Source organism: Balaenoptera musculus, chromosome 16, assembly GCF_009873245.2.
Source record: "Balaenoptera musculus isolate JJ_BM4_2016_0621 chromosome 16, mBalMus1.pri.v3, whole genome shotgun sequence".
Classification (NCBI taxonomy): Eukaryota; Metazoa; Chordata; class Mammalia; order Artiodactyla; family Balaenopteridae; genus Balaenoptera; species Balaenoptera musculus.
The window spans coordinates 76,156,221-76,174,318 of record NC_045800.1 but is presented as its reverse complement, the minus strand read 5'-3'; the positions used below and the strand labels follow the sequence as shown (position 1 = coordinate 76,174,318).

The 18,098-nt window shown below is 40.5% G+C and overlaps 1 protein-coding gene across 4 annotated transcripts in view; it reads left to right on the top strand.

Annotated features, from left to right (window-relative positions):
- The first annotated feature begins 1,509 nt into the window (after window positions 1-1,509).
- LOC118882677 (zinc finger protein 33B) overlaps window positions 1,510-18,098 on the top strand; it is a 57,459-nt gene continuing 40,870 nt past the window's right edge. For 2 of the 4 annotated variants that reach the window (XM_036828832.1, XM_036828834.1), the window contains exons 1-2: window positions 11,364-11,500; window positions 12,582-12,717. In XM_036828832.1, coding sequence (XP_036684727.1) covers window positions 12,703-12,717 — 15 coding nt within the window. In that variant the 5' untranslated portion in view covers window positions 11,364-11,500; window positions 12,582-12,702. Of the gene's footprint in view, window positions 1,623-11,354; window positions 11,501-12,581; window positions 12,718-18,098 lie in introns of those variants that run through there. The other 2 variants (XM_036828833.1, XM_036828835.1) reach the window with 2 other exon arrangements.

The following is an 18,098-nucleotide window of genomic DNA, read 5'->3' as shown; positions in this document are numbered from 1 at the left end:
TTTCCTTAAAGTTTGCCTGACCACTCTGTGCTGCAAGAGAGGTTAGGAATTAGAGCATTAAAATTGGTGAACTACTGGGGCTTCCCTGGCAGTCCAGTGGTTAAGACTTTGCCTTCCAATGCAGAGGGTGTGAGTTCGATCCCTGGTTGGGGAGCTAAGATCCCAAATGCCTTGCAGCCAGAAAACCAAAACGTAAAACAGAAGCAATATTGTAACGAATTCAATAAAGACTTTTTTTTTTTAGAAAGTTCTTAGATTTTTTTTTTTTAATTTTTTATTTATTTATTTATTTTATTTTTGGCTGTGTTGGGTCTTCGTTTCTGTGCGAGGGCTTTCTCCAGTTGCGGCGAGCGGGGGCCACTCTTCATCGCAGTGCGCGGGCCTCTCACTATCACGGCCTCTCTTGTTGCGGAGCACAGGCTCCAAACGCGCAGGCTCAGTAGTTGTGGCTCACGGGCCTAGTCGCTCCGCGGCATGTGGGATCTTCCCAGACCAGGGCTCGAACCTGTGTCCCCTGCATTGGCAGGCAGATTCTCAACCACTGCGCCACCAGGGAAGACCAAGACTTTTTAAAAATGGTCCACATCAAAAATATCTTTAAAAAAAAATTGGTGAACTACTGTCCTCAATAAAACTGCGTTTGTCTTCCTAAAGAAAAAAAAAGAACGAAAACTGCATGGTGATGACCCGTGCTCTTTTCCTACACTAATCACCAGGATGAAGAGTTCGAGATTGAATGCTTGTCAAATGAATTGTTCGTTAATTTCCCCAGCACAGTCTCTCCTTGGTGTTTTTTCATTCCTAGAGGAATTGGAGATGTGGTTTGTAACTAGGATATTCAAGTGGGAAAGGTTCTTTCAATTCCTAGGCAAGCAATTGGGAACAGTTTGTTAGCTTTCATCTGCCTGTACCTTGGAATCAGCTGAGAGAAAATCCTTTTCTATTCTCTAATGAAGAGGACAGACGAGGAGGGTGGGGTCTTTGGGGGAAGCAGCATGTTCAAAAAGCTGGATGAAAATTGAGTATCTGTCTTAAAAAAAAAAAAGAAAAAGAATCTCTGTGACCGAGGTAGTAGACCTAATGGACCCCTACATTTTCACCCTAGGGACCATGGGCCTCATGGTGATTATTAGTAAACGTGATGCACGCTAAATAAAACTCCACGTGGCACAGTGTATTACTGACTGAAAACTGATGGAAGGAAAATAGAATTTTGAAAAAATTTGATTCCTGCAGCTTGACTCAGGTCGGTTGACAGCGGATAAATTATGATCACTGAGGAAATCTTACAAAGGCAGCATCTATAGTCAGTAAATTATGATTTGGACAAGAAAACGTGTCATTTTTTTTTTTTTAATTGATTTCAAGTAAACCACTTTCAGGAAATTAAAAATAGACAGGGGTATGCAGACCGGGGTTCCTGAGGCCGGGAGGCTCCCCGCCTCGCCCCACCCCCTCCCTCCCGAGGAGCGAGTGCGCAGGCGTGAGCGGAGGCAGGTGAGAGGGCTGCGCCGCTGGGATGCTCGGGCTCCTGCAGACTCGCGTCCTGAGGAAAGGGAAGTTGGAGACCAAGTAGGTGCCCACACTGTGACGCTTCCGGCGGGGGAGCAGCGCAGAGACGAGTAAGTGCAGCTCTACCCAAAGCCCCTCACCGCGCGCCCCCCGGCCGCCGCCCCCCGCCTGCCAGACAGCCAGGGGCCCGACCCCTCCAGCCCCGAGGAGCGCGAGCCTCCCTCGCTCCTCGGCTCCGGGGCCGCCGCCACCGGCCGCAGGGTGAGGACGGCGGGCCGGGGCCACGAAGGCGGCCGTTGAGCGGTGGGCGCCCCTCGCGCTCGCAGCCCTCCCTCCTCGGCGCCCTTCGGGCCTCCTCGCGGCGGGGCTGTCCGCACGCGCCCGGGGGGCTGGTCTCTGGGTCTGCGGACGCCGGACTCGGCCCCGTCGCCGCGGGCTCGCGGGGCCTGGACGGGGAGGCGCCGCAGAGGAGCCCGAAGACGGGGCCGCGGGGCGGGTGTCTCGGGCGTCTCGGGCACGGTGGGTCCGGAGGGGTGCAGGGGCCTCTGCTCTCGGGGTGCGCGCGGGTGATGGGCGCGCGCACAGCTCGGGGATCCTGGACCCCCGGCCGCCAGGAGCGGTGTTCAGACGGGGGCCTCTGTGCCCTTTCCTGAAGCCCTCAGGAGGGTCAGCTCCAAAAGGCTGAAGCTTCGCTTTCAGCGTTTTCACCCTTGATTAACTGAAATGACTCGTAACTGACTCGCAGAGCGCTCTCTGGAGGGTGTGTGACATAGTAACATCTAACCAAAGTTTGAAATAAGGAAATTCTGTGCTTTTTATATTTTTGCTTATGAAGGCCTTTTTGAACAGTTTATGTTTTTCTTGTTTGTGTTACTCGTTTCCAGCAACAGGTTGTTGCGAAGCAGCGTTACTCTAAGTTAAATGAGCATTTAAAATTTCATTTTTGAGTAGTTATCATAGGCGCTCAAATATTTGAAAATTCTAGCTACTATCAGGCTTGGTTGGGTTTTTTAATTTTTCTGGGGGTTTTTTGGTAAATTTTGCATGAAGAAAGGAAGACTTCCGAATCAGGGGAAATGTTTATTTCGTGACATTCTGCTATGCACTATTGCCATTTTGAATGTCTAATCGCAGGTAAATCTCAGATTGTCTCCAGCAAATGTGTATTTTGTTTGAGAATAGTTTGTTGTTTTGTTCTGTGGGTTTTTGAGTGCTATTTTCTTGGTACAAGTCTGCCTAGTTAGCAGGCCTCAAATCATCATAGAATGTACTTAAAACTAGTGATTGGTGCAAGAGTATTCCTAGGATAAAGTTTGAAGTTATAACTCTTATCACATCCCCGCAGTGTAAACATAGGCCACATCACCTGAGACTACAGCCTTGGCTCAATTAGTAGAAATTAAAACTTGAAGAGAGAGAAAAAAAAAAGAAAGGAATGAGGCTTTTTTAAAGTCAGGCAGGCAGACTGAGATCTCTTTGTCTATCTGGATGTATGTATGTTTGTGTGTCCAAGATATGAAATTTTGTCCCTTTTTTTGTTTAATGTTTATTTATTTGACTGCAACAGGTCTTCATTACGGCTTGCGGGATCTTTTAGTTGAGGCATGTGGGATCTAGTTCCTTGACCAGGGATCGAACCCAGGCCCCCTGCATTGGGAGCACAGGGTCTTAACCACTGGACCACCAGGGAAGTCCTTATTTGTGAGTTAACTTTTATAAATGGTGTTGGTAGGGTCCAGCCTCGTTCCTCTGCACGTTCGTATCACATTCTCCCAGCACCTTTTGTGGAAAAGACTGTCTTTTCCCCCTGAATAATCTTGCTGTTCTTGTCAAAAATCATTTGACCAAATATGTGAAGGTTTCTTTCTGGGCTCTGAATTCTATTTCATTGATGTATAATTCTGTCTTTATACCAGTACCAAACTGTTTTGAGTCTTGTAGCTTTGCAGTAAGTTTTGAAATCAGGGAGTGTGCATCCTCCCACATTGTTTTTCTTGCTCAGAATTGTTTGGCTCTTTGGGGGTCTATTCAGTGTAAAGTGAATTTTAGGATGGGGTTTTCCATTTAGGATGGGGTTTTGATAGGGGTTACACTGGAATTGTAAATTACAATGGGTACTATTGAGATGTTAGCAGTTGTAAGTCTTCCAGTCCGTGAAAATGGGATTTGTGTCATTTAGTCTCTTTCACAAAGTTTGGCAATTTTCCTTGTGTAAGTCTTCACCTCCTTGGTTACGTTAATTACTAAGTAGTTTACTCTTTCTGATGGAATTGTAAATAAAATTGTTTTCTTAGTTTCCTTTTCAGATTGATCATGTTAGTGTATAGAAATAAATGATTTTTAATGTTGACTTTGTATCCTGATACTGTGCTGAATTTATTTATTAGTTTGGACATTATTTTTGTGACATCCTTAGGATTTGTATGCATGAGATCATGTCATGTGAGAACAGAGATAATTCTGCTTCCTCCTTTCAAATCACTGGATGTCAGTGATTTATTCATTAACTTATTTATTGATCTATCTTTCCTAACTGCTATGGCTAAAACTACCAGTACTATGTTGCATAGAAGTGGTAAAACCCAGCATTCTTACATGCTTCCTGATCTCAGAGGGAAAGTTTTCAGTCTTTCACCATTGAGTGTGATGTTGGCTGTGGTTTTACATATACGGCTTGAATTCTGTCGTGGTAATTCTCTTCAAACCTAGTTTGTTGAGTAGTTTTCATCATGCAGAGGTGGTTAATTTTTTCAATTGCTTTTTCTACCTTGAGATGGTCATGTTTTTTCCCCTTCATTCCATTACACCAATGCATTTTCCTAGGTTGAAACATTCTTGCATTTCAGGAATAAATCCCACTTGTTCATGGTATAGAATTCTTATTATGTAGATAGATATAAATAATTATTATATAAATAGATATATATGCGCTCCCAACCTCAGCTCAGGCTTCCCGAACCCTGGTAGGGTGGCAGGTGATGGCCAGGACACAGCACTGAACCACAGAAGTTTATGCCTCCAATTAGTCATGATTATTGTTATTACTAATCCATGACTGTTGTTTCACACAGTCGATGACTGTCTGACTGAGACCTGCTTTCCCCCATCTCCTGCTTCTGTGTCTCTCACACTCCTCTCCTTCCTTCTGGGATTCCACTCACTTCTTCCTTAAATACATCCTTCCTCACTTTCAGTGAGAGCCTGAGAGAGGCAAACTCTCTTAGTCTATTTTATCTGAAAATGTTCTTATTTTGCTTTTATTCTTGAGTGATAGTTTAGGGAGAAAAATATACAGATGTTTTCTGTGATGCTTCCCTTGACATGGCGATGTCTTTGCTTTGTGTTCCTCCCTGAATTGTGACTGCTGACTGGGCTGCTGTTTGGTCTCACTGTGGTCTGCCTTCCCTGCTCTGTGGTAAAGTCTTCAATTATCTTTAGTATTCTACAATCCATTACTGTAGGATGAGGTTCAAGTTTGTTTTTATTTTTCCTGCTCAGGACTGGAATCTGAAAATCCATGTTTTACAGTAATTCTAAAAGTCTTCAAATCCTGTGTCTTTAACACTCCTCCCATTTCTCATCGTAAAATCCCAGGGAATATTAAACTCTTTCTTTCTACACTTCATCTGTCTCACTGTGCTTGCCCTGTTTTTATTTTCCATTAGTTTATCTCTCTGCAGCATTCGGGTTCACTAATTCTCTCTTCAACCCCGGTTAACTTGCTGTCTAATCCACCCAGTAGTGTTCATATTTCCATGGCAGTGTTTTTCTAGTTTTAGAATTTTTTTTTATCTTGTTTTGTTTTTCTAATTTTCCTGGTATTTCTTTTCATGGTGTGTTATTCACTTATGATTCCAATGCAATCTTTTAGGTCTTTAACCAATTTACAGTAATTTCTTTTATAGTTTTATCAAATTACCTATTTCATGAAGGTGTTGGGGTTCTAATCCTCCCATTTGTAGTCTCTGCTTACTGTTGTTCATGGTGAGATCAGGGCATGTTTTGGTGATAGCGATTCTTTCTGGCTTTGGGGTTTTGACGTATACATGTTTTTTTCTCATGTTAAGGACATTTCTAACTATTGCCATTTTTGTTGTGTTATTTTGGTTTTTAATTAGAAAAGGATATTGAATTTTCTTAAGTGCATTTTCAGGCCCTATGGAGGTGAACATATAGAATTCTTCTTAAATATCAAGTCTTTCATGTTCCCCCTGACACAAAGACTTCACTTACCACCCTAGTTAAAACAAAACGTCCCCCACTCCCCACCTCCAGCCTCTTCTTCTGTTTACTTATATCCATAGCACTTACAATCAGACACTGGCTGCTTGAATCACAGGCTGTCTTATTCCATTTGGGCTGCTGTAACAAATACCACAGACTGGGTGGCATATAAACAACAGAAATTTATTTCTCAGAGTTTTAGATGCTGAGAAATCCAAGATCAAGGCACCTACAGATTCTGTGTCTGCTGAGGGCCCACTTTCTGGTTCACAGGTGGTCCTTTTTTTGCTGGGTCCTCACAGATCAGAAGTGGAAAGGCGACTCTTTCTGGCCTCTTTTATGGGGGCACTCATCCCATTCATGTGGTTGCTGCCTTCTGACCTCATCACCTCCCACAGGCCCCACCTCCTAACATCATCACCTTTGAGGCTAAGATTCCAGCATATGAATGTGGGGGACATAAATATCCAGTCCACAGCACAGGCCTAGTGATTTTCCCCTCAGGAGGGTCTCTTTCTTGCTCACCCAGAGCCCAGACAGTAAAGCTTCCTCAGTGAGTAGAATGTTTCTTGTCACCCTTCTGTTAGGGGCACCGTCCACCAGCAGACCTGGCTTTCTGTGTGTGTCCATCCCTGATCCCTGCCTCTTCTCCCACCGAAAGGGAGTGAAACCCAGCCCCTCACCTGGCTCCGTGGACCAGTAGCAGGAACTTCACCCTGACAGCTGAAACATTGGGTCACAAACTTTTACCCGGTTTTCCCTTCTCTCTTCACTCCCAGGGCCTTTCCCTTTTCTCTCTTCTGAGCTGGGCCAGGCCATCCCATGTGTTTGCTCTACATCTTGCCTGGACCGGGAGCTGCCACATTCCTATCAGGTGCAATCTACCTTGTTAACAATGGGAACATGTCTAGGCCTTGAGCAGAAAATAGCCTTTTTGTGGGGTTTTTTTGTAATGTAGTTTTAAAAAATGTAATGTAGTTTTTTTCTGTATATAAAAAATTAATTCCGTTCTCCATTGTTTTCTTTTGAAGTACCGTTTTAAAAATAAAATATATTTAGGAATTCTGGGAAGTTGGTGTGATCATGGAAGCATAGTTTTTATGTTCCAGAATCTGAATATAAACACAGAGCATAAGACATTAAAACCGAAACCCATGGGCAATATTTACAACGAGACTGGATGACAAGGTATCCCCCTGTTACTGCAAAATACAACTGGGTGGACAACAGCCATTAGACCTAATCAACATCACCCTAAGTGTGGGGAAAGCAGAAGGAAGCAACCGTGTAGCTGGACACATGGGGGCCGTGCGCATGCTCAGTACAGAGGCAGCGCGAGCCTGCGCGCGCCCCTTCCCAGGAGAGTCCCACGCATGCGCGGTGCAGGGACCAAAGGAGGAACCACAGCAGAGCTTTAAGCTTGTGCCATGCAAGAGCCTGGCCAGGAGCTGCAGCTGAGACTGGGAGAAACTTGGTTTACTCCACCAGTTAGTGAGGCAGAGGTCTAAGGTAAGGCATGAATGTCTTTGAATTCTCACACTGAGCCGCCAGGGCTCCTTTGGGACTGGATTATGCATGCACAGCAACTGCTGGGAGCGCTCTCAAATTAAGTAGGATGGGAACAGTAAAGACAGAGGACAGAGAAGCTCCAGCTCCGTGCTTGGACCAGGGTGAGGTGAGAAAGGCACTGGCCTCGGGCACAAAATTTCAGGGGCACCAACAACTCAGTAATCAAGATGAATGAGACTTTAATGCAATAATTATTCAAAAACTAAATTCAGTGTCAAAAAGTCCTTGATGAACAAAATATCAAACTTCGAAATAAAAGACAGAATCATTAAAAGTCCCATATTGAATCATATTGGAGCTGGAGGCAAAAAGAAAAGTCAGTAATACTGACCCTGTCTTCATTATAGTGTTTCAGGAGAGTGTTCCAGGAGCCCTCCTTGAGGAATCTACTGAAGAACCAGCTTCAGAAACCACAGTAACTAAAGAGACATTGCAATAAGGATTAGTGTGAACTGTAAATATATAGTTACTTCTAGAATTAAGATTAAAGGCGGGTTAAAAAGAAGAGGTTATGCTATGTAATTGATACAGATTTGGGTCCTTGGACTCTTTAATCACAGAAATGGATAAGAGGCCGGAGGAGGAATTCAGGCAAGCCTTTATTGGGACTAGTGCTGGGGCACAAGGGAGCGAAAACAAGTAACAGGTGCCCTTGTTCACTCTTCTGGAGGGGCAGGCTACTTCCTTAAATGGAGTGAGGGTGGGGGCAGGACTGGTGGGTCAGACTGAGGTGTGGCTTCGGTGGCCTGCCCACCCCCTTGGTGGTGCTGTGTGAATGGATCATGTGCAGTACCCTGCTTTTGCTCCTGGCACCTCAGAAGCAGCAGTTGGTTTGTGGCCCTTAGTATCTTACTGTTCCCAATTGCCCCCCAACTGGCATGCATGCAGCTATTTTTAGTCCCTTATAGTTGCATACTATTCAGTTGCTGGAGGAGACGTTTGCCCAGGTACAAGTACACGCGTACAGGTAGAGGATCCCAGGTCCCAGACTATCTCAATGGCTTTATGTTCTGAGAATGTAGATATGGTACAAACAAAAAATGGGGAAGGGAAGGAGAGAATTTCATGCAAAAAAAGTTTTAACTCTTTTCAGAAGTCACAGCTTGTTCTGATATTGTACTGTTCCTAGGATATTATAGTTTTTTTTTTTTGAGGTATAGTTGACATATAACATTATGTTAGTTTCAGCTGTACAACGTAAGGATTCATTATTTGTATATATTGTGAAATAATCACCATGGTAAGTCTAGTTGAGATCTGTCAAGATACATAGGTACAAAAATTTTTTCTTTTATGAGAATTTTTAAGGTTTGCTTTCTTAGCAATTTTCACATATGCAATATAATATTATTAACTATGGTCACCATGCTGTTTCTTACATCTCCATGACTTATTTATGTTATATTATAGCTGGAAGTTAGTACCTTTTCACCTTCACCCATTTCACCCCACCCACCTCTTGTCTCTGCAACTCCAATCTGTTCTCTGTATCTAAGATTTTTGTTTTCAAGATTCCACATATAAATGAGATCATGCAGTATTTCTTTTTCTCTGTGTTATTTCACTTAGGATAGTGCCCTCAAGATTCTTCCATGTTGTCACATGGCAAGATTTCATTCTTTTATTTGGCTGAATAATATTCCATTGTATATCTGTACAACTATTTCTTTATCCATTCATCCATCATTGGACACTTGTGTTGTCTCATATCATGTCTATTGTAAATAATGCTGCAGTGAGCATAAGGATGCATATATCTTTTCAAATTACTGTTTTCCTTGTATCAGAAGAGGGATTGCTGGGTCGAATGGTAGTTCCACTTTTAATTTTTTGAGGAAACTCCATACTTTTTTCCACAGTGACTGCACCAGTTTACATTCCCAGCAACAGTGCAGAAGGGTTGCCTTGTCTCAAAATCCTCTCCAACACCTGTAATTTCTTGTCTTTTTTGATAATAGTCATTCTAATAGGTGTAAGGTGACATTTCATTGTGGTTTTGGTTAGCATTTCCCTGATAATTAGTGATGCTCAGCATTTTTCATACCTATTGGCCACCTATATATCTTTTTTGGAAAAATGTTTATTCAGTTCTTCAGCCCATTTTTTTAATCAGAGTTCTTGTTTGTTTGTTTGCTATTGAGTGGTATGAGTTCTTTATATATTTTGGATATTAACCACTTATCAGATACATGAATTGCATATATTTTCTCCCAGTTGGGATAGACCGTTTCATTTTGTTGATGGTTTTCTTTGTCATGCAGAAGCTTTTTAGTTTGATGTAGTCCTACTTGTTTATTTTTGCTTTTGTTTCCTTTGCTTTTGGAGTCAGATCCAAAAAAATCATCAACAAGACTGAGTTCAAGGAGCTTAGAAAAATGCTGAATAAAGTTGGAGATAGCAGGCATCCTTATTTTTGTCCTACTTTTAAGTTGAACACTGTCCATATTAGCTGTAATATTTGCTGTAGGTATTTGTAAAAATACTTTTTTAAAAAGGCAAACATACAGGCATGAAGAATACATAGTGGTTGCCAGAAGTTAAGAGTGCTGAGAGGTTTTTTATTTCAAAAGGGTATGAAGCAGTTTGGGGGGGGCAGTAATGAAACAGTTCTGTATTTTGACTGAAGTGGTGGTTACACAGATCTGTGCATGTGTCAGAACTCAAAACTGTACCAAATAAAATGAACTTCTGTGTATATATATATACATTTTAAATTTAAAAATTTTAAATCTCAGTAATGATATCTTACATGTTTTTACATAAACGTTTACATTTCTTTCAATTCTCATAATCAACTTTTTCAAACACATATTATTCATTTGAATTTTCTTTTTTTATTATATTGCTGCTTAGTTCTGTAGCCCATTTTAAGTTTTTTCCTTCTATTGATTTAAAGATCTTATTAAGTAATACATCTTTTCTTTTATATAGTAAAGATATAATTTCCTGGTTTCTTTGCTTTTAACATCTTTTAAAAACTAGAACTGAGTTGTTTGCTATTTTTTATAATAAAATGTATCACATTAAATTTATGGGTTTCTTTCTGTCACAACTTCTCATCTCAATTTATTTTCTTTTACTAACTTAGTGGTTTACTTTAAACATTTCAAACCTTGAATCCATGTGAACTGTATCACATGTGATCTATGGATATAAACTTTATTCCCAATTGTTGGGAATGACTTGATGTTTGGAATACTTCATTCTTTCCCTCATTGTTTTGAAATGCTACGTTTATTATACTACATTTAAAAAACAGTCTTAATCATGGCTGTTGTATTACCATGAAGCAGATGCCAAACTATTTTGAATAACTGAGCTATTATTATACGTATTGATATTTCTTAGGCAATTTTCTCCTTTTTGAAATGGTTTCTGGCTGTTAATTTAGATTTATTTTTATTCCAGATGAAGTTGAGAATACTTTTGTAAAGTACACAATACTTTAAATAAAGTCAAGGAGAAAAAAATACATGCAAAAATTTGTTGAGATTCTTATTGGAATTTTGTCCAAAATTTTTGAATCTTTCTATGAAAGGGTATATCTCCCTTTATTCAAATAATTTTAATCTCACAAATGAAAATGTTTATATAAATGACTGTTTTCTTTTGGATTGTGTCTTATCTACAATTTTCCTTTATTGCTTTCATGATTTTAATGAACTGGCTTTCTTGTCCGCCCCTCCTCCGCTTTTTAATTCCTGAACAAATCGCTGTTGATGGCGCATATTATTCTTTTATTAATGGGGTCTATTTCCCAGTATTTAAAAAAAAGTGAAATTGACATACAGGTTCCCTTTCCTTGACAGCTCTGTGTGTAAATTTGCATTCTGGCTGCACAGAGAACTCAGCTGTAATCCATAACTTTTGGGGGAGTCCCTGACCGGCTTAAAGCTTAGGGAATTTAAAGCTCCAAACTTCCCACTGCTAGGTAAGGCTGCTCTCTCAGCCAATCCCGAGCCGCCAGTCGCGGAGGCTCAAGGGAAACAGACTTCTGACGTTCGGCGCAGACTGTCTGGCCCTGCGTGCGGGCCATCTGCGCATGCCTAGAGCCACCTTTGGCCTCTGCACTTCCGCCTCTGTGCACTGCAGCCTTTACTTCTGTTTTCTTCAGGCCTTGCGTGGGAAGCGGTTACGGGGCTGGCGAGTCTATGCGCTCTTCTAGGGCCAGTGCTACACGACGAGGGAGAGGCGGGTGAGCCCGGGAGGGTTGGGTGAGGGCCGACGGGAGCCCTCGGTTTGGAGGGCGGGAGGGAGAAGGTCGGTGCCCGGTGGTGGGGAGGAGCTCCGCGGACCCCCGGGACGGCGTGAAGCTGGCGTCTCAGTCAGGAAAATGAATCAAAGCCCCTGCTTGACTAGCCCCAACGCTCAGCGGGCGGTGCTGTCCGAGAGGCCCCCTTTTTCAGGGCGCAGGAGGAGGGCTTAATACGCATGCGTGACGGGTGCAGCGAGCCCCCCGGGGTAGGTGGGCGGTGCTGCGGGGAGAACGCGCGAGGCTGAGTAATACAATAGTTAGCTTTGTACACATACCCATGCCTATGGTTCTCCATTTATGCTTTTTGGATTCCTAACTGCTCTTCAGTCATGTCCATCCCTTCATCTTGATAAACGTTGTCTCTCTGTTCTCCCTGCCCTAACATTCAGGAAGGGTGTTCAAGAATTATCCGGTTTTTGTATCATGTGATAGAATTTCTTTTTTTGTTTCTGAAGATTAGTGCCTTGTTCAGATCAGTTAGTGGCGAAGACTAAAAGATCCGACTCCTAAGCCAGTACTGTTTACTTTTCCATACAACTAAAAGCAGTTTTTTTATGAAAGATCCTTTTGAGAAACAGCAACAAAGATAAATTAAAACACGCGTCTTTCCTTAAAGCACTGCTTTTTATAGCCTTGTGTGGAGTCACTAACCAAAGGTTTAGTAATATTAGTGGGGAAATTGATAAACAGCTTAGTTTTGAGTTTTATTATTTTTCTTTAGTCTTGAGTGTTTTTTTTTAACAACAGCTTTGGTGAAGAGTTAATGTTCCTTCATAATGTGTTTTTTAATTCGTTTTAACCAATTTTATCATTTAAACTTTTTTTGTGAACACCAGGGGAGATTTAAACTGTTAAAATATCCTTAGGAGGTAAATACCTAACTCAGAACAATTTTATACCCAAGAGCTACCTGATTATATTAGAGTCGTATTAGGTAGGTGGTCTTCCACCATCTGTCTCCCTGACTCTTCTGAAGGTCAAAGGGACATTGAGGTTTTTCCTTATCTAGTGGTGTGTTTAGCTTTATAGGGAAGGAGAATTCAGGAGCTGCCACACAGGCCAGATCTTTCATGACCCCAGTCCTCCTCTTCTAACCCAGCGTATCTTGAGAGTTGTCTACATTTTTCCAAGAACAGCAGAAAATGAATAAATCCCAGGTAAGTTTGTTCATTCATTCCTTTATTTAACAATGGATTTTGTGAGATTTGTAAGAGTCCATATGTTAAGATGGAAAATTAGTTATAGATAAAAGTCAAACTTAAAAGAAAATGTAAAGTTCACAGATCAATAGCAGGACCAAATTGGCTTACAGATATATACTGATCATTATATAATGTATAGTTTCTAAGTTAATTTCTAAGTTGACCTGCAGATACGTTTCTGATGACCATGGCAGAAAGGGAGACACTGTATCTTGGATACAGATAGTTTCCTTTCAAGACATAAAGACATATCTTCTTACTGGAAGATATCCTTCTTCGTGTTAACATAGGGACACATAGTGAGTAACCGTCCAGGGACTCACATAGTGAGTAACCTTCCCTGAAATGAGTGCCTCAAATCATTCCTTCCTGGGAGTAAAAGGGTCCAAGAGAGGGTTCGAATAATCAGTTTTATGATAGTCTTATTAATTTTGGTATAAAACTTAGTGTGTTTAGATGAATAAATGGCCTGCACGCCTATTACAAAATTATTTTATCTTAGCCCAGCTGTGTGTACAAGTCCTGCAGCAGATGGTTCAAAGTTAAAGTCTCTGGTAAATGTTTCTGAGCTTCTCAGTCAAATTTCATCCCATAGCCTTCTGTCTTGGTTCTTCTCCACTTCAGAATCTATTCAGGTAAAGGTCACCAGTGACTTAATTGTAGTTGCCTTCCTTGAACAACTGCTACATTACCCTACTGACTACTGTCTCCTGGAAAGTCTCCTTTGTCCACTTCTGATATCACTCTTCTGATGGCTTTTTCTGGCATCTTCCTCATTATGCCCCACAGTTCAGTTCTGAGTCTAGTTCCAAGTTCTACTGGTCTTCTTATTTTACCCCTTGTATGTACATTGGAAAAATATATAGTTAGCTGAACAATACTGTATATTGTTTTGGGTGCTTTTTAAAAATATGTAAATTATTTTAACATATGTATGATACACATTTTTCTCCCAATTCACTAATAATTTGAGATCTATCCATATGTAGTTTATTTTATTCCTTTTAAAGTTATATTTTCCCATTCTAGGTATTTTATTGGTAGACATTTAGATAATTTCCATTTTTCAGTAATATAAACAGTGCTGCTATGAATATCCGTGTCATTCTCTCTGCACAAATACAAGTGTATCTCCAGACTCTAGAGCAGTGCTTCTCAAAGTGAGGTTCTTTGGCCAGAAGCAGCAGCAGCACCTGGAAACTTGTTTGAAATGCAGATTCTCATGCCCTATCTCAAACGTACTGGAAAGAAATTCAGGGGTGAGGCTCAGCAGTCTGTTTTAACACGGTGTTCATGTGATGCTGATACCTGCTGAGTTTAAGAATCACTGCTCTAGTGTTCTATGATTAGTATTTTTGAGTTATAGGATATAAGGATTTCTAATTTTTCTATGTACATTGTTATTCATTAGCAGACTACTTTTCTTCCCTCCTCACCAGATATAAAAGTTATTTCCTCAGTAATGGGTGAAAAACTTCACTGTTTAATTTTGTGACTGATTACTGAGGTTGTGCAGTTTTCATAAATTTATGGCTTTTCAGGTTGTTTTCTTCCAGAGTTTTGTAAGCATTCCGTATGTATTCTAAATGTAATCTTTCGTTATAATTGTTACTAATTATCTTTCCTCAGTATGTTTTGTGTCTTTTAATTTAATGGTATATTTTCTGTAACTTTTATATTGTGATACAATCCTCCTGTGCTTTCTATTTATTTTTGGCTGCATTGGGTCTTTGTTGCTACACGCGGTCTTTCTCTAGTTGCAGCAAGCGGGGGCTACTCTTTGTTGAGGTGCGCAGGCTTCTCTCAGCGGTGGCTTCTCTTGTTGCAGAGCAGGGGTTCTAGGCACACGGACTTCAGTAGCTGTGGCACGCTGGCTCAGTAGTTGTGGCTCGCGGGCTCTAGAGTTCAGGCTCTGTAATTGTGGCTCACGGGCTTAGCTGCTCCGCGGCGTGTGGGATCTTCCAGGACCAGGGCTCGAACCTGTGTCCCCTGCATTGGCAGGCGGACTCTTTTTTTTTTTTTAAATTAATTAATTAATTATTGCCTGCATTGGGTCTTCGTTGCTGCATGAGGGTTTTCTCTAGTTGCGGCGAGCAGGGGCTACTCTTTGTTGTGGTGTGCGGGCTTCTTATTGCGGTGGCTTCTCCTGTGGAGCACGGCCTCTAGGTGCACGTGTTTCAGTAGCTGTGGCATGCGGACTCAGTAGTTGTGGCTCGCAGGCTCTAAAGCACAGCCTCAGTAGTTGTAGCGCACGTGGCATGCGGGATCTTCCTGGACCAGGACTCGAACCCATGTCCCCTGCTTTGGCAGGTGGATTCTTAAGCCCTGTGCCACCAGGGAAGTCCCTGCTTTCTATTTTTCATTCTGTTTTCTTTACCCCAAGGGCCTAATGAAATTTTTCTTTATTTTGTCTAAAAATACCAAGCATGTTTTTAAAAAAAATATGTAGTATCTTAGTCCATCTGGAGTTTAAAAAATATATATATGTGTGTGTGTGTGTGTGTGTATATATGTAATGTGATTAAAGGACCTAATTTTATTTTGTCTGTCTGTGAAGAATAAGCAGCACAATAAAAGGATAACACTTCCTGACCAAGCACCGACAAAACAGATTTGAGTGGGAGTGCCTGCCATATTTCTTCATTATGCATGCTGCTGGCTTGGACTGGGTAGACTTTGTCATGTTCACAAAGTATTCACTGAGTCTTACTAAGAATGAGAGTTTAATTTTTCCAAATGCTTTCTTAACATTTTATGGGGGATATTTCCACATTTCTTAATAACTAATCTTTGTGTTCTGAAACAAGGCCCACTAGGTCAAAAAGCATTATTCTTTTAATGATCTGAATAATTCTATTCATCAGTATTTTTTCCATAAACTTGTCTGTAGTGTTATTATTTTTAAAATGTTTAATCTGTTGCTTTTTATTTCTAACAGTTTTTCATTTGTGACTAATTTTTATTACAGATATGTATTTATTAGTCTTTCAAGGAACCAGCTTTTGGCTTCATTGATCTATAATTTTCATTAACTTCTACTTTTACCTTTGTTCCTTGCTTCAACTGTCTTTGGTTATAGGCTATTTTTTCCAACTTTTTGTTGAAGATGAGTTTATTTTAAAGCTTTTAAGCATAAGCATTTAAAGATGTAATTACCCTCTGTGTACCACTTTAACTACAAAATCCAGGTATCAATATGTAGTGCTTTTTTTTTTTATATGCAGGCTTCAGTTTCTATTCTCATGCCTTCTTTGATCAATAAATTAAAGTGTATCTTAGTTTTTAATAAATCTTATTTCTATATGTATAGCAGGTTTATAGAAAAGTCACAGATCTTAACTATAGAACTCAATGAATTATTACAAATCCATTGCCCATGTAACTAACACATAGGTCAAAACAGATATTACTAGCACTGCTGAAGCTTCTCTTGTGCCCCTCTCACCATCCCAATACCTCCCTGGTGATTCATTTACATATAATCTGTGGCTCTAGTGGAGAAGTTCAGTAGTGAAGTGACAGAGACCATTGGGCCCTCAAAGCCTAAAATATTTACTGTCGGACTGTTTACAAAGAAAAGTTTGCCAATTTCTAGATTAGTTTATTAAGTTTGTTAGTGTAGGTGTTATTTGTGTCCTGTTTAAAATTAATTTTCCTACTCCAAAGTCGTGGGGTTAATCTCCTTTGTTATTTTAAAAATATTTATTGTTTTGGCTTTCACATTTATGCCTGTTTTAATGGAACTGATGTTCACTTTTGTATGTGGAAGACATCAGGTTACTTTTTTCCCCCATGCAATTTATCTATAATCATTTTTGAAAAATGATTTAACCCACTGTTTTGTATCTTAAAAACTGTGTAAAAAGAAAATTCTCTGTGTGATGTCAGATCTTTGAAGTTTGTTGAAATCTGCTTTGTGTCCCAGACTGTGGTCAATTTTGGTACAAAAGGTCTGTGTAAACTTGAAAAGTATATATATTCTGCAATTTAGGGGGCATTTTTTCATTTATCTTTAGCTGCTTTTAAGTTTTTCCATTTATCTTCAGTCTTTCTCATAGTTTTCAGTTCCCTGTTGAAGTCATCCATCTTGCCATCGTTTTTTCCTTCATTATTTTAACCACAGATTAAACAGATTGTTAAGTCTGTGTCAGGTAATTCCAACACCTGAAACTCCCATGTGTCTAACTTAAGCTTGAGTTTTTGGAAAAAATATACTAAGTTATTCATTCAGCAAATATTTTTTGAACTTTAGTTCAAAATTATAGACTGTTTTTAAGTGTTTGGAAAACATAGTGGAAACAAAATAATCTGCTTTACTGAAACCTAGTTGGAACCTGGAGTGTTCTGGTTGGACATGCTGAATTACTCTCTTAATAGACTGGTGTGAATTGAGATTGCCGAAGTTTTATTTACAATTTTGTATCAGAATTAAATATGACCTGTTCTTGACCAATATTTTGTTTTGGTATTAAGTATGTGATAGTTATGTATTTTCCTGTGGCATGGGCTGTTTAAATTACATGGGTTGTCATTTTATTTATTGCTGGCTAGACTTTTAATTCTAAAAACATCTGGCACTGGTGGTTTTTTTATGGTAGATCTTTAAGATCTTCAGTTGATTTTTTTTAAAAATAAATTTATTGATTTATATTTATTTATTTTATTTTTAGCTGTGTCGGGTCTTCGTTGATATGCGCGGGCTTTTTCTAGTTGTGGTGAGAGGGGGCCACTCTTCATTGCGGTGTGCGGGCTTCTCATTGTCATGACCTCTGTTGTTGCAGAGCACGGGCTCTAGGCGCGCAGGCCTCAGTAGTTGTGGCATGTAGGCTCAGTAGTTGTGGCTTGCGGGCTCTAGAGCTCAGGCTCAGTAGTTGTGGCGCACGGGCTTAGTTGCTCCACGGCATGTGGGATCTTCCCAGGCCAGGGCTCAAACCCATGTCCCTTGAACTGGCAGGCGGATTCTTAACTACCGCGCCACCAGGGAAGCCCTTCAATTGATTATTAAATCATATTTCTGGCTTTTGATCTTTAGACTAATTTTCCATCTATTTCTAAATCAATTTTGGTAGTTTCTTAAAGTTTCTAAAGAAAACATCTATATTCTCTGGGATTTCATATGACATTTTCTTTTGTTTTCCTACCTCCTGTATTTTCATGGATATGTGAGTGTGTCTTAATCATAGTATCTTTATACTTAACAGTAGTTTTTTCCTTATGTTATTGGCCTTTATGATATCTGGTGCCAAAAAGAAAATTACCCAAATTACAGTAGGTCCCTTACATACGAACCTTGAAGTTGCGAACTTTCAAAGATGCAAATGTGTGTTCGCATGTCC